Below are 15,823 nucleotides of genomic sequence, written 5' to 3' on the forward strand. Positions count from 1 at the left end.
CCACTTCTGTTTTTTGAATGGTTAATTGGAGATGAGTCTCATGGAATGTTTCTGCCAGGGCTGGCTTTGAACCATGATCCTTAGATATCAGCCTCCTGAGGAGCTAGAATTACAAGTATGAACCACAAGTGTCTGGCCATTATGTGGCATTTACATTTTAATGAATAGTGTAAGTAATCTAGAGATGATATACAGTGTACAGGATGCTATGCACAGGTTATGTATAAACCCATTGCCATTTTATATAAGGGGCTTGAGAATTGCATACTTTTTTTTTTTTTTCTGGTTGTAGGTCCTGAACTCTGAGCCTGGGTGCTGTCCCTCAGCTCTTCAGCTCAAGGCTAGCATTCTACCACTTGAGCCACAGCGCCACTTCTGGCTTTTTCTGCTTATGTGGTGCTGAAGAATAGAATCCAGGGCCTCATGCATGCAAGGCAAGCACTCAACTGCTGAGCCACCTTCCCAGCCCTGAGAATTGCATACTTTTGTATCTTTGAGAGGTCTGGAACCAATTTCTTGTGGATGCTGAGGGATGACTTGATTCCCACCATTATTGTACATTGTACCTATGTAATTGCCTCTGTTGATAGGTAAGTAACTTGAGGGTCAGGCAAAGCAGGGAAAGGAACGGACTAATGAGTGGGCTCAACACTACAACTCCTGTTCTCTGCTGCCATCTAGTGTGCATTTAATTAAACAACAACAGCAAAAACCCCATTATTTTTAGTTGTGCCCTGATGGCTTAAACTGGTATATAATTCTAGCTATTTGGGAGGCTGAGATCTGAGGATTAAGTTTTGAAGCCAGCCCAGGCAGAAAAGTCTGTGAGATTCTTTTTATTTTAAAATTTTTTATTGTAAAGATAAGGTACAGAAGGGCTACAGTTACATAAGGAAGGTAATGAGTGCATTTTTTTTGAACAGTGTTACTCCCCTCCCTGTTTTCTCCTGCTTTCCTTCCCCCACCTCCAAATTCTCTTCTTCAATTAATCAGAAAAAAACAACAACAAGCCGGGCGCTGGTGGCTCACGCCTGTAATCCTAGCTACTCAGGAGGCTGAGATCTGAGGATCCCGGTTCAAAGCCAGCCCGGGCAGGAGAGACCATGAGACTCCTATCTCCAATAAACCACTAGAAAACCGGAAGCGGCACTGTAGCTCAAGTGGTAGAGCGCTCGCCTTGAGCTGAAGAGCTGAGGGACAGCGCCCAAGCCCAGAGTTCAAGCCCCACGACCGACAAAAAAAAAAAAAAAAAAAAAAATGAAAGTGGAGGTGTGGCTTAAGTAATAAAGTGCTAGGCTTGAGGGGAAAAAGCCAGTGAAAGCTCAAGGCCCTGAGTTCAAGTCCCATATCTGGCAAACAAACAGAAACAATAAACTTAAAATAGATAACTTACTCTCTTTGAAGCATTGTTGTCCCTGATGGTTATCTTTCTTTCCAGTTTGGATTAAGACCTGTCTTGGAGTCCTACATCCCTTTCCCTCTACATTGCCTGGCTTCACTGTTTCCTCTGTATGGGTTTCTAACTCCAAGGTTTGTAAATGCTGGCTGGTGTGGGTGATGGGTTGGCAGTGAGGGAGGCAAGGCCATTTCCTTTGTAGCATATTGAAATGTCTTAGAGGAAATGTCTTAGAGGACTGTAAGTTTCAAGGTATCAGATACATATCCACTTGAGTTGCTTTTTTTTTCTGTTCCTAGAGCTTGAACTGGGGGAGGGAAGGGGGGGTTGGGGGAGTGGGAAGGTGTTAATCTCTGAGCTTTTTGGTGAAGGCTAGCACTCTATCAACCTGATCTAGCTCTACTTCTCCACTTTTTTAAAGTGTCTATGTGTGATTAATTGGAGATAAAAGTCTCATAGACTTCAGGCTCTGCAGTTGGAGTTTCTAAGTATAAGTCTCAACCCTGCCATCTACTCACTGAATAATAGACACTACTTTTCTTTATTTGTATCTGAAAAGGATGACAACATCCAAAATGCAAGCAGATTAGCAGTGCCTGGCTTGGGAAAGCACTCAGTATATTTTAGGCAGTATTATTGGGGGCAGGGAGAGAAGAAACAAAGACAACATAATTTCAAGGGATCACTCAATTTTGTATTTTGTATTTTTTTTCGTGGGTCGTGGGGCCAGAACTCTGGGCCTAGGCGCTGTCCTTCAGCTCTTCAGCTCAAAGCTAGCACTCTACCACTTGAGCCACAGCACCACTTCCAGCTTTTTCTGCTTATGTGGTGCTGAGGAATAGAACCCAGGGCCTCATGCATGCAAGACAAGCACTCTACCACTGAGCCAACTTCCCAGCCCCTCGAATTTGTAAATTTTTAAAATTGTTATTATGAGCCACTTTCCCAGCCCCACAAACTTTTTTTTTTAATTGTGAAAATACCATACAGAGGGGTTACAGTTACATGGGCAAGGTAATGAGTACATAAAAATATGGAACACTTCACGAATTTGCATGTCATCCTTGCGCAGGGGCCACGCTAATCTTCTCTGTATATGTGCTGCTGAAGCAAGCGCTCTTTCTTTCTTTATTTTGCCAGTCCTAGGGCTTGAACTCGGTCGGGTGCTATCCCTGAGCTGCTTTGTGCTCTAGGCTAGTGCTCTACCATTTGAGCCACAGCCCTACTTCTGGGCTTTTCTGAGTAGTTTACTGAAGATAAGAGTTTGACACATGTTGCTGCCCAGGTTGACTTCGAACAATGATCCTTAGATCTCAGCCTCCTGAGTAGCTAGGACTACAGGTGTGAGCCATTGGTGCTTGGCTGATCACTCAATTTTTAAGAGGACATAAAAGCCATATATGTGCTGGGAATGAGGCTTAGTGATAGAATGCTTGCCTAGCATGCATAAAGTCCTGGGTTTGATTCCTCAATACCACATAAACAGAAAAGGCTGGAAGTGGTGCTGTGACTCAAGTAATAGAGTACTATCCTTGAGCAAAAGACGCACAGGGACAGTGCCCAGGCCCTGAGTTCAAGCCCCAGGACTGGCAAAAAGAAACAAGAGACAAACAGAAAACATATACACCCACAAAAGTCATGTTCCATTTAATCATTTTATTTGTTTATAAAAAGCATGCATAGGGGCTGGGAAGGTGGCTCAGTGGTAGAGTGCTTGCCTTGCATGCATGAGGCCCTGGGTTCGATTCCTCAGCACTACATAGGCAAAAAGAAAAAAGCCAGAAATGGCACTGTGGCTCAAGTGGTAGAGCGCTAGCCTTGAGCTGAAGAGCTGAGGGACAGCGCCCAGGCCCTGAGTTCAGGCCCCACGACCAAAAAAAAAACATGCATAGGGGCTGGGAAGGTGGCCCAGTGGTAGAGTGCTTGCCTTGCATGCATGAGGCCCTGGGTTCGATTCCTCAGCACCACATAAGCAAAAAGCCGGAAGTGGCGCTGTAGCTCAAGTGGTAGAGCGCTAGCCTTGAGCTGAAGAGCTGAGGGACAGCGCCCAGGCCCAGAGTTCAGGCCCCACAACCGGACCCAAAAAAGAAAAAAAAAAAAAAAACATGCATATAACAGTTCAACCAAGCCAGGTGCCGGTGGCTCATTCCTATAATCCTAGCTACTGAAGAGGCTGAAATCTGAGGATCGCGGTCCAAAGCCAGCCCGGGCAGGAAAGTCCGTGAGACTCTTGTCTCCAATAAACCACCAGAAAACTGGAAGTGGTACAGTGGCTCAAGCGGTAGAATGCTAGTCTTGAGCTGAAGAGCTGAGGGACAGAGCCTAGGCCCAGAGTTCAAGCCCTATGACGGACACAAAAAAACAAACAACAACAACAAAAAACCAGTTCAACCATTATCAAAGGGGTTAAATGAAGAGTAAAGTAATTCCTTTCATCTCCCTCAGGACTACTATTTCTTCTTTTGGTGATGGTGTGATTGAACCCAGGGGCTCAGGCATGTTGGGTAGACATTGTAATGCTGAGCAAATCCCCAGCTCTCCATAGGATCAATTAAGCCATATTGAATTTCCATATCTGACCTGAGCCACTGTGCCATATGCCTTTTGGTGAAGCTTGCACAAATTGGAAGGAGACTTCCATAGACCTGTTATGAATGCCTAGTGCCAGCAGGCAAGAAGGCTGCTAAGAAGGCTCCATGGAGAAGGCACAAGTGGGTGTGTCTACTAATGGGACTGAGGACTCTGACTGATGGCCCCTAGACAGCAGCCAGTAAAGGACGCCCCGAACTACAATAAGGCCCATGCCTGTAATCCTAGCTACTCAGGAGGCTGAGATCTGTGGATTGCGATTCAAAGCCAGCCTGGGCAGGAAAGTCTGTGAGACTTTTATCTCCAATAAACCACTAGAAAACAGGAAGTGGCGCTGTGGCTCAGGTGGTAGAGCACTTGCCTTGAGCTGAAGAGCTGAGGGACAGCGCCCAAGCCAGAGTTCAAGCCCCACGACTGACAAAAAAAAAAAAAAAAGAAGACGACACAGGACCTTGCTGATATCAGCCACTTCCTCTGGTGCCTACTGCTGGTAAAAGAAAACTCTAGTCTCCCTGGAAACTGAGGAGTACCACCAGAGGTGGGGTGGGAATAGGGGGAGGGTGTGTGTTGGAGGGAGGTGAGAGTGTTCCTGCACTGCCTTTAGTCCCAATCGGACTTATTTGTTAACTCATGTTTGTTTTACTTTTTTTTCTCCCTTGGTTGTGGGGCTTAAACTCTGTCCTGGGCGCTGTCCCTCAGCTCTTCAGCTCAAGGCTAGCACTCTACTACTTGAGTCACAGTGCCACTTCCAGTTTTCTGGTGGCTTATTGGAGATAAGAGTGTCATGGACTTTCCAGCCTGGGCTGGCTTTGAACCAAGATCTTCAGATCTTAACCTCCTGAGTACCTAGGATTACAGGCATGAGCCACCAGTGCCTGGCTAAGTTTCACTTCTTAATGAAGGAACCGACAAGAAGACAAAAGAGGAGCATGGATTTATACTGTCAACAAGAAAAGGAGTGTTGAAATACCATTGCTAATTTAGATAGGAGACTGCTAAGCTTTCCAGAACAACAAAACCAAAATATATTTGTGGTTAAGTCTGTGGAGCAATAAAGCTCTCATTTTAATAATTTGTACTCTTTTACTTCCCCACCTTTGTTAGCTGTAGATTATTTATCAAATATCCTGTGACTACACATGCATTCCCTGAGAGAGTAAACAACTTGTGGTGTGTGTGTGTGTGTGTGTGTGTGTGTGTGTGTGTGTGTGTTTGTGTGTGTCCAGAAACTGAGGAGTGAATTCAGAGACTTTGTTCTCCTTTAGCTTTTATGCTTCAAGCTGGTACTCTACCACTTGAACTACAGCTCCACTTCCAACTTTTTGCTGGTTAATTGGAGATAGGAGACTCAGATTTATCTGCTTGGGCTGGCGTGGAACTGTGATCCTCATACTCAGCCTCCTAGGTAGCTAGGATTACAAGTGGCAACCAGTTCTCTACTATTTTTTTCTCTCTCTCTTCTCTTTTGCTTCTGCCTCCTTGCCTCTTTCTCCTCTTCCTCCTCCCTCCCTCCTCCTCTCCCTCCCATGAAGACCTACTTGTTCTTAGAGGGTATGGCTAGTTTGAGGGCTAGTTGTAGTTTGGGGTACCCTTTGCTGCCTGCTGTCCAGGAGCCTAGCTCCTCAGTCCCATTAGTAGACACACCCATTTGTGCCTTCTCCAAAGGAGCCTTCCTCCTGGAAAGTGAGAAGCCTTCGTTGTTAAGAAGAAGCCTTCTCAATTGCCACACATTTTTGGGGAAGGGGGTAGGGAGGGTGGCTGCTGTTACTGGAGTTTGACCTCAGGGACAGGCCATGTCTCTTGGACAGTTCACTCAAGGCTAGTACTCTACCACTTGAGCCACAACTCCACTTCCAGATTTTGTTTTTGTTTGTTTGTTTGTTTTGGTGGTTATTGGCAAGAGGAGTCTCTCAGATTTTTCTGCCTGGGTTGGCTTTGAACCATAATCTTCAGATCTCATTTTCCTGAGTAGCTAGGATTACAGGCATGGGCTACCAATGCCCAACCTGAGAATCTTACTCTATAGAGCCTTACTCCACAGAATAGAGAGAACTGAGCCTGAACTGAGCCTGAAAGGTAGCCTTGAACAAACTGAAGTTAGGCTATTCTAACTTGTTCCTATTTGTTTATTATCTGTCATCCTCAAAAGGTATCTTTTGCATCTAGCAAATAGTTCTAGGCCTTCCTGCTTGCCAAACTCAGCCCTTAGGGATGCAAATACAGAGAATCTCAAATCCCAGTTCAGAAATGATTTGAGAGAGAAGAGACTGACCCAGCCGTTTATACTAGCTCCTCCCTTCCCTCTGTTTGTTTGAATTGGGAGGGAGCCAATCAGATGCACTGGATCAGGGCGTCCCTGTCCAAGGGGACAGCAGGCTATTTATTCTTTCATGAGAAAAACTCTGGGAGGAGGGAAGGGCTTACAAACAGGGGTGGAGTGGAAAGGAAGATAGCCACTCACACCCCAGAAGAATATAGTTGATGTGGGTCTCTGTTACTGGGTGTGGCCCAAGTGAAAAACCTAGGACTTATCAGACTGGGCCACAGAGAGGAACAGGGGAACAACTGGGAAAAAGCAGAAGCTTCTCAGATTTGACTTAAAAATGGTATTTGGTACAAGTCACCTTTTTCCCGTGTCCTTCATTCAGTGAAAGATGCAATCCAGTACGTTCTGAGCACCTGCCCATGCCTCATTCAGAAGGTATATAATTCTAAAACTCAGAGCTACTGATGTGGAGCACAGAAAAAGGCTAAGAAGCAATTTAAAGTGCTAAACTTTTTTTTTTTTTTTTTTTTTTTTTTGTCGGTTATGGGTCTTGAACTCTGGGCCTGGACAGTCCCTCAGCTCTTCAGCTCAAGGCTAGCATTCTACCACTAGAGCTACAGTGCCACTTCTGGATTTTTCTGCTTATGTGGTGCTGAGGAATTGAACCCAGGACCGCATGCATGTGAGGCAAACACTCTACCACTGAGCCACTTTCCCAGTCCCTTGCTACACATTTTTCAATGACCACTTATGGGGACAACTGGGAAGTCCATCTGTGTTGACAGTAAACAAAAATTTGGGATTATTCTGAATTGTTAAGAATGTTCTATGTCTTGATGGAGGTAGTCTGTATACTTGGTGTGTACACAGGCAAAAATTCATTGAGCTAGCCAATGCTGGTAGCTCACATTTATAATCCTAGCTACTAAGGAGGCTGAGATCTGAGGATGGTGGTTCAATGCCAACCCAGATAAGGAGGTCCATGAGACTCGTATATCCAATTAATCACCCAAAAACTGGAAGTGGTGCTGTGACTCAGTGGTAGAGCACTAGCTTTGAGCAAAAAGCTCAGGGATAGTGCCCAGACCATGAGTTAAAGCCCCATGATTGACCAGAAAAAAAATTCATTGAGTTATACTACCAAGAAAGACTTTAGAGAAAGTTTCTTCACAAGGGAGTGAGTCATCTAGATCTGCTGAAGGAAGAGTAGGAAACTAGAGAACAAATAAGATTACCTCTCTTTGGAAAACCTTGCAAAGTACCTCCATCCTCAGAAATCTCCATGATCCTTCCTTCAGGACAGAAAAATCCTACTCCCTGTGCAATTTCCATCTTTCCTATAACAATACTAGCCATTCCCTTTGCCCTCCGTGAAACCAGGCCATTCTCTTGTCCTCACACAAACTCTCTTTAGAGTCTTGTAGTTCTGAGTATGGAGGGGACTCCATTTCAATCTTTCTACCATATGGTTTTTCCCTTCCCTCCCATTTTCTTTCCCTTAGTTGTCAATTCTTGCTCTGAGACCACCCCCCATCTTTTTTCCGGTGGTTTGTGCCAGCCTGTCCTGCATCCCACATCCCCAGCTGTTGACATTTCATTGCCATTACCCACGGGATAAAGAAAGGGGCCCTGTTATTCAACAATAGGAGAAAAGATAGAGACAATGGGAAATTGTGCTTCCTCTGGGGAGGAGACAGAGAAGGAAAGGACAGACAGACAGGCAGACAGAGGGGATAGATAGAAGGGGTCAGGTTCCTTGAAGCAGCTGGAAGTTCTGACGTCCACCTTGAGAGCCTCTTCCCAAAGGCAATGAGCACCCAGGCATCGGAGGCCAGAGGTGAGGACCTTATTGGGGTGTAAGAAAGGCATGGGTGCCACTTAGATGAGGGCCCACATGGAAATGTAAAGGCAGTTAGAGTTTGGCAGCTGTGGATCTTTAAGCCACATTCATATAGTTCATTCCATCCTTATTACCAACAAGCTCATACTGACCAATCAATCCACTCCCTTCCCATCTAAGAGAATCGAGAAGCAACAGGCACCTGCTTCCCGCTCTCTTCTAGGGGATAATTCCTGGGGCCACCTTCCTTACTCCATTTCCTTCATGATTCCCCTCACATGCCAGCATCTTCTCCTGATCCCAAGACACCCAACTCTACACATAAAAATCACAGGGCTGGACATGGGTCACAATCTAGCTTAGTGGATTGATTGTGGGGGGGGGGGAACAGATCTTGGCACTTAGCTACATCACTGGGCACAGGAAAGAAGCCTTTCCTCAGAGCTATAAAAGGAGCAATCACATTGATCAAGTGCTCAAGACTCAGGACTTTAAGGTGCTTATAACTCCCAGGAATCCAGACAACACCTTTACCAGGAACCTCTTCCTTAAGGAGGACAGAAAGCTGCTAAGTATTGCTCCCTTCATCCCTGGAAAGAGACCAGCTTTTAAAAGGTAGGTGATGGAGTTTCTGACTACTGTGTTATTTTCTGTAAGACTCTTTCTTTCTTTCTCTTTCTTTCTTTCTTTCTTTCTTTCTTTCTTTCTTTCTTTCTTTCCTTCATTCATTCTTCCTTCCTCCCTCCCTCCCTCCCTCCCTTCCTTCCTTCCTTCCTTCCTTCCTTCCTTCCTTTTCTACTAGTTGTGTGGCTAAGATAGATGGCTAGGAAGAAGAAATATAATAAATTTAATGCCGGGCTCATGACTGTAATCCTAGCTACTTGGGAGGTTGAGATCTGAGGATCAAGGTTTGAAGGCAGGCCAAGATTGGGGCTTAGTGACAGAGTGCTTGCTAGGTATGCGTGAAGCCCTGGGTTCGATTCCTCAGTGCTACATAAACAGAAAAAGCTGGAAATGGCACTGTGACTCAAATGGTAGAATGCTAGCCTTGTGCAAAAGAAGCTCAGGGACAGTGCCCAGGCCCTGAGTTCAAGCTCCATGACTGACTAAATAAATAAAATAAATAAAGGTTCTAATGGGCTGGGAAGGTGGCTCAGTGGTAGAGTGCTTGCCTTGCATGCTTGAGGCACTGGATTCAATTCCCCAGCACCACATAAGCAGAAAAAAAACAGAAGTTGCACTGTGGCTCAAATGGTAGAATGCTAGCCTTGAGCTGAAGAGTTGAGGTATAGCACCCAGGCCCAGAGTTCAAGTCCCATGACAAAAAAAAAAGGTTCTAAGGCAGCCCAGACTGACAAACTAAAAAGAGACTGACATCTCCAATTAACCAGCAAAATGTTGTAAAGTGGAGCTCAAGTGGAGTGCTACCTTGAGCGGAAAAAGCTAAGCAAGAGCTTGAGGCTCTGAGTTCTAGCCTCACTACAGACACACGAAAAAGAGTGCTTAGAACAGTGTCTGGTACATTCAACTTCAACCATGTTCATGCTTGCTATCATTGTGGTTGGTTCCTGACTCAATCTCAGTCCCATGATCACTTTTTTTTTTTTTCTCGGTCGGTAATGGGGCCTGAACTCTGGGGCCTAGGCATTGTCAGCTCTTCAGCTCAAGGCTGGCGCATTACCACTTGAGCGACAGCACCACTTCTGGCTTTACCTGCTTATGTGGTGCTGGGGAATCGAACTGAAGGCCTCATGCATGCAAGGCAAGCACTGTACCACTGAGCCACCTTTCCAACCCCCTCCCCATGATCATTTTTATTTATCAAGTTTTCCAATAAAGAAGGATTTCTCACTTATGACATCTCCCAGGCACTTTCCCTTTAATTACTGGAAAATTCTTTGTTACTTAGCTTCTGTTTCTCATATAGGAAGCTGGTCTTTAGCCCTCATTTGCAAGATGGAACTCAGCTCTTTAGATTTTTGTCTACTCTATTAGAGAAGTTCCTCTCTCTCAATGCCCTTTGTCTTCTTCCCATAATTCTTTAGTGTGAGTTCCTTCATAAAGATGAACACATTCCTATTGTGTGCCAGAAACTGTGTTAGATCTAGAGATAACACAGTCATAGCACTTGATATGCATTGTCTTAAGTATTTTACATATATATAAAGTAGTTAGTTTATTTAAGTCTTGCAGCTACTCTTTGTGGGTGACATGCCCTTATACACATTTTACTGATGAGGAGAGGAATGTTAAGTAACTTGTTCAAATTCATGCAACTTGTATGTGGAAGGATAGGATTTGAAAAATAAATGTCTCAAGGAGTTCTCACTCCAATTTTTTAAAGTCATGGTGATAATATAATAAGATAGGGGAGGGAATCTGCTAGCAAAATAGATTATTGCACTTGAAACAGTTTGTGTGTGTGTGTACTGGTGCTTTATTTAACTCAGGATGTGTGTCCCTGAGCTTCTTTACTCAAGGCTAGCACTCTATCACTTGAGCCACAGCTCCACTTCTAGCTTTTTTGATAGTTAGTTGAAGATAAGAGTTTCACAGAAGATGGGCACTGGTGACTCATGCCTGTAATCCTAGCTACTCAGGAGGCTGAGATCTGAGGATCATAGTTCAAAGCCAGCCCAGGCAGAAAAGTCAATGAGACTCTTTTTTTGGGTCCGGTTGTGGGATCTGAACTCTGGGCCTGGGCGCTGTCCCTCAGCTCTTCAGCTCAAGGCTAGCGCTCTACCACTTGAGCCACAGCACCACTTCCGGCTTTTTTCTTTTTTTGCTTATGTGGTGCTGAGGAATCAAACCCAAGGCCTCATGCATGCAAGGCAAGCGCTCTATCACTGAGCCACCTTCCCAGCCCCTCAATGAGACTCTTATCTCCAATTAACCACCAGAAAACTTGAAGTGGCGCTGTGGCTCAAGAGGTAAAGGGCTGGGCTGGGAAGTGGCTCAGTGGTAGAGTGCTTGCCTTGCATGCCTGAGGCCCTGGGTTCGATTCCTTAGCACCACATAGGCAAAAAGAAAAAAAGCCGGAAGTGGCTCTGTGGCTCAGGTGGTAGAGTGCTAGCCTTGAGCTAAAGAGCTGAGGGATAGTGCCCAGGCCCAGAGTTCAGGCCCCACGACTGGACCCCCCCAAAAAAAACAAACAAACAACAACAACAACAACAACAAAAAGAGGTAAAGGGCTAGCTTTGAGCTAAAGGTACTGAGGGACAGCACCCAGGCCTAGAGTTCAAGCCCCATGACTGACAAAAAAAAAAGAAATCTTTAGAATGACCATATTAATTTTCTCAAGCCTATAGGGAGTCTTGAATAATATATCAACATGAAGCCACTCCTGAACTAGTGAAGTGAGAAAATAAAGTTAGGTCTTAGATGAGATTATCCCATTGGAATGCACGCAGTTGTACAATTTCAATGAGGAAACTCAGTTTTCCACAAGAAAAGTCTGACAGCCGGGTGCCAGTGGCTCATGCCTGTAATCCTAGCTACTCAGGAGGCTGAGATCTGAGGATCATGGTTCAAAGTCAGCTTGAGCAGGAAAGTCAGTTAGACTCTTATCACCAATAAACCACTAGAAAACCAGAAATAGCACTGTGGTTCAACTGGTAGAGCACTCACCTTGAGCTGAAGAACACAAGGACAGCGCCCAAGTCCAGAGTTCAAGCCCCATGACTGACAAAAAAAAAAAAAAGTTTCACAGATTTTTTTGGGAGGGGAGGCCCCGCAGGGCTGGCTTCAAACTGAGATCTTCAGATCTTAGTCTCCTGCGTAGCTATGATTACAAGCATGAGCCACCAGCAGAGTTTGAAATAGTTTCTAAAAATAGCTTTGTGGTTCATACTTTATAATTTCTAGAAAATCCGTAGTAAATATAATCTACATGTGTTACTTTCAAAATTCAGTTTGCATGTTCATAAAAGAACTTCTAAGGGGGGGGGGGGAAGTCCCCAGTCTGGTCCAATAGATCAAAGTGCATTACACTGTGGCGAACTGAGAGACAAAGAATGATTTCCCAGAGGTGAGACTGAAGCCTACAGTTGTGAGTTTGACCTTGGACGGTCTGGGAGACCTGTCATCAGTCTTCTCCTTTTGGAGCTCAGTGCAGAGGGTGAGGTGGTGAGGAGCATCATGGGTTTGCTGCCTGTGTGGCAGGAGAGACTGGATCAGTGGTGCTTTGCAAGCTGTGGTTAGGAGGCTGGCAGTGAGGAGCTACTGTTTCTGGCTTGGGGATGGAGAAAGGGTGTTGGGGAACACTCAGACAGAAAATGACCATCCTGATGGCAGTCTTGGGAGGTAACATCTGGAGTGAGTGGGCAGTAGGGAGAGGAGCTGGGGGCTGAGGAAATGTAAGTGCAGAAGAGGAGTGGGGTCCCAGGGTGGCTGAAGTTATTCATTCTTCCTCTTCACACCATTTACCTTCTGTTGTTACCAGCCCGATTTCCTGACCCTTTGGCGCTAAGTTGGACAGATCTCGCTAGAAATGCCCAAAAGGTGTTCAACCTCAACTTGCCCTTTCCTTGTCCCTCCTATTCGCTTGATTTTAAAGAATGCCCACTCTTTGTGCCCTGCAGACAGTGCTGGCTGACTCTGCATTATGCCAGGCCAGCTCACCCTACCTGCGCGCTGCTGCTTCCTTCTCCCTTGGGCTTTAACCATCTTCCACACAGCCCTGGGAACCCCAGGTAAGAGCCTAACCTGATTCAGAACCTGGAGCATACTAGGGAAGAAGCTCCAACAATGGGAACTTCTGTTGATGGTATACAGAGGAGAGGCAGTACTGAGTGGGAGGGAGAGATGGGGAGCTAAGAGAGTGGTAAAGTGCCAACTTTGAGCCAAAAAGCCAAGTGTGAGCACAAGGCCTTGAGTTCAAGCCCCAGTATTGGTACAAAAAAACAAAAACAAAAAACCAGCTAGTGGAGATGTGGTTCAAGTAGTGGAGGGCTGGCCTTGAGCAAAAGAAGCTCAGGATCAGTGCCCAGGCTCTGAGTTCAACCAGGACTAGCACCAACAAGAAAAAAGAAAAAGAAGAAAGAGAGAGAGAGAGAGAGAGAGAGAGAGAGAGAGAGAGAGAGAGAGAGAGAGAGAGAGAGAGAGAGAGAGCAGCCAGGGGTGGGCACAAAGGGCAGTGAGGATCTGGGGGTTCCTGCCACTGTGACCCCTCTGCTCAGCACCCCACCCGGACCCCCACTACCTCCTGTCCCCCATCCACGAGGTCATTCACTCTCGTCGTGGGGCCACGGCCACGCTGCCCTGCGTCCTGGGCGCCTCACCTCCCAGCTACAAGGTGCGCTGGAGCAAAGTGGAGCCCGGGGAGCTCCGGGAAACGCTGATCCTCATCACCAACGGCCTCCACGCCCGCGGCTATGGGCCTCTGGGAGACCGCGCCAGGATGCGCAGGGGGCATCGGCTGGATGCCTCCCTGGTGATCGCCGGCGTGCGCCTGGAAGATGAGGGCCGGTACCGCTGCGAGCTCATCAACGGCATCGAGGACGAGAGCGTGGCGCTGAGCCTGCGCCTGGAGGGTGAGGCCTTCCCGCGCCCGTCCGCCGCTCTCCCCGGCCGGTTCCTCCTCCCCGGCCCGGCTCCTTTTCCCGCCCAGCGCCCCCGCCCAGCCCGCTCGGGTTCCCAAGCTCTCCGCCGCCCCGCAGGCGTGGTGTTCCCCTACCAGCCCAGCCGGGGCCGGTATCGCTTCAACTACTTCGAGGCGAAACAAGCGTGCGAGGAGCAGGACGGACGCCTGGCCACCTACGGCCAGCTGTACCAGGGTGAGCGGCCCAGCCCCGCGCCGGGCAGCCCCAGGGTCCCCAACCCGAGTGCCGCGGGGAAGCTCCGGGCTGGGTCCTCAGCCGCCGCTTCCCCCGCCGGCCTCCTCCGGCTCCCGCAGCGTGGACCGACGGACTGGACTGGTGCAACGCGGGCTGGCTGCTGGACGGCTCCGTGCGCTACCCGGTGCTCACGGCGCGCGCGCCGTGCGGCGGCCGAGGGCGGCCCGGCATCCGCAGCTACGGGCCCCGAGACCGCAAGCGGGACCGCTACGACGCCTTCTGTTTCACCTCGGCGCTGGCTGGTGAGCCACCTGCAGCCCCGGCCAAGACCTGCGCGGGCGGCCGGGTCTTAGACAGGGGGGAGGAGGAAGGGGAGGTCTGGGAGGAGGCCAGAGGTCAGAGGCGGGTCTCCAGTCCCCCCACCCCCCGGACACCGCCGCTTTTTTGAGGGGTAGGAGTCGGTTCTGGGGCTTGAACTTGGGGCCTGGGGGCCTGAGCTCTTTTGCTCAAGGCTAAAACTCTAGCGATTTGAGCCACAGCGTCACTTCTGGTTTCTGGTGGTTAAGTGGAAATTAGAGGCTCAAGTACCTTCCAGGCCCGGGCTGATTTTTGAACCGCGATTCTGATTTCAGCCTCCTGAATAGCTAGGATTATAAGCATGTATAAGCCATCAGCGCCTGGCTTTCTTGTTTTCTTTTTTCTTTTGGTCCGCGATCAGGACTCGAACTCAGTACCTGATACTTTCGCTCCATTGGTTGGCGCTTTACCAACGGAGCCACGCCTCCAATTCCTGGCACCTCCCTTTCGATCAGCCCACCCATCCAAACATCACCCCACTTCCCAAACCCACGTGCACACCCCATCGCCTCTACTCTCCCACGCCACCTCCCCAAGCTCGGCCCAGTGCCCCGCTATCCCTGCTCCCCGCTCCTCCCGCCACCGCTGCTCTGTAGTCCTGACTCCTGGCCCCCGCCGCGGCCCTCGCTGGTCTCGGCTCTCGGTGACGCGCTCGGGTCCTTAGGCCACGTGTTCTTCGTGCCGGGGCGGCTGACGCTTCCTGAAGCCCACGAGGCGTGCCGGCGGCGGGGAGCCGCGGTGGCCAAGGTCGGGCACCTCTACGCCGCCTGGAAGTTCTCCGGCCTGGACCAGTGCGACGGAGGGTGGCTGGCGGACGGCAGCGTGCGCTTCCCCATCACCACGCCTCGGCCGCGCTGCGGGGGCCTCCCGGACCCGGGGGTGCGCAGCTTCGGCTTCCCCCAGCCCCAGCAGGCGGCCTACGGGACCTACTGCTACGCCGAGAAGTAGCGGCGAGACGCACCGTGGGATTGGGGGGTTGTCTCTCGCCGGAAGAGGAGTGGGCACCCCAGCCCGGTCTTCCCAGCGGCGGGCGCCTGGGCCCGGCAGGCCCAGCTGGGGCCGGGGAGCGGCGCCCTCCGGACCTGTGGGGCTTCCAGGAGCATTGACTGACCTCTGTGGACACCAATAAAATAACGAGGGACCTTCTGCGTCGGCTGGTCTGCTGTGGTGGGGGTGGTCTCGGGTGGGACCGAGGGTCCAGGGCTGAAAAGGCCGGTGCGGTACCGAGCCGCGCCCCCAGCCCCCGCCGGCTGGGCTTGAGGAGGAGGGGGAAGGCGTGTGAGGCGAGGCCCCGGCCCCACGGTGCTGGCAGGCCTTTCTGCCTCTGTAGGGTGAGTCAGCAGAATCGGAGTGGGTTGTGTTGCGGGGGGGGGGCGGGGGGAGGGAGGGGAAGGGGGAGAGAAAGTGGGGGCCTGTTCGCGCCCCCGCGCGGGAGAGCCCGGGTTGTCGTTGCGCCAGGCGCCACGCAGGGGCGCCCCAGCCCTTCTATGATTGTTGTAGTTCCCACGTGCCAGGTATGCGCCAGAGCTACCCTCCCCGCCTACCACGCGGGCCCTGCGGCACACGGGACAGGTCTAAACACATTGGGGGGTGGGGTGCGG

The 15,823-nt window shown here is 49.2% G+C and overlaps 1 protein-coding gene and 1 pseudogene across 3 annotated transcripts; one reads left to right on the forward strand and one right to left on the reverse strand.

Annotated features, from left to right (window-relative positions):
* Window positions 1–2,423: 2,423 nt before the first annotated feature.
* Window positions 2,424–2,519, reverse strand: LOC138805441 (U6 spliceosomal RNA; annotated as a pseudogene).
* A 5,369-nt stretch (window positions 2,520–7,888) lies between these two features.
* Hapln2 (hyaluronan and proteoglycan link protein 2) lies at window positions 7,889–15,368 on the forward strand. Of its 3 annotated transcripts, none has more exons than XM_069990248.1 (7): window positions 7,889–8,088; window positions 8,515–8,706; window positions 12,672–12,782; window positions 13,269–13,622; window positions 13,749–13,865; window positions 13,985–14,167; window positions 14,887–15,368. In XM_069990248.1, exons 3-7 carry the CDS (start codon window positions 12,695–12,697, stop codon window positions 15,168–15,170), a joined length of 1,026 nt encoding a protein of 341 aa, XP_069846349.1. In that variant the 5' UTR covers window positions 7,889–8,088; window positions 8,515–8,706; window positions 12,672–12,694; the 3' UTR covers window positions 15,171–15,368. The 3 variants fall into 3 exon arrangements, with proteins under 3 accessions (XP_069846349.1, XP_069846350.1, XP_069846352.1); XM_069990249.1 differs by having other exon boundaries at window positions 8,605–8,706; XM_069990251.1 differs by having other exon boundaries at window positions 8,645–8,706.
* The last annotated feature ends 455 nt before the right edge of the window (window positions 15,369–15,823 follow it).

The sequence above is a fragment of the Dipodomys merriami genome, unplaced genomic scaffold (assembly GCF_024711535.1).
Source record: "Dipodomys merriami isolate MVZ:Mamm:240054 unplaced genomic scaffold, mDipMer1.0.p SCAF_392, whole genome shotgun sequence".
In the NCBI taxonomy this organism is placed as follows: Eukaryota; Metazoa; Chordata; class Mammalia; order Rodentia; family Heteromyidae; genus Dipodomys; species Dipodomys merriami.

What these genes read in the sequence shown, in the direction of transcription:
- Hapln2 (XM_069990248.1), top strand. Translation starts at nt 12,695, where the DNA reads ATGCCAGGCCAGCTCACCCTACCTGCGCGCTGCTGCTTCCTTCTCCCT. An exon ending in CTACGGCCAGCTGTACCAGG is followed by an intron (nt 13,866 to 13,984) that starts GTGAGCGGCCCA and finishes CGGCTCCCGCAG; the next exon opens with CGTGGACCGACGGACTGGAC. An exon ending in TTTCACCTCGGCGCTGGCTG is followed by an intron (nt 14,168 to 14,886) that starts GTGAGCCACCTG and finishes TCGGGTCCTTAG; the next exon opens with GCCACGTGTTCTTCGTGCCG.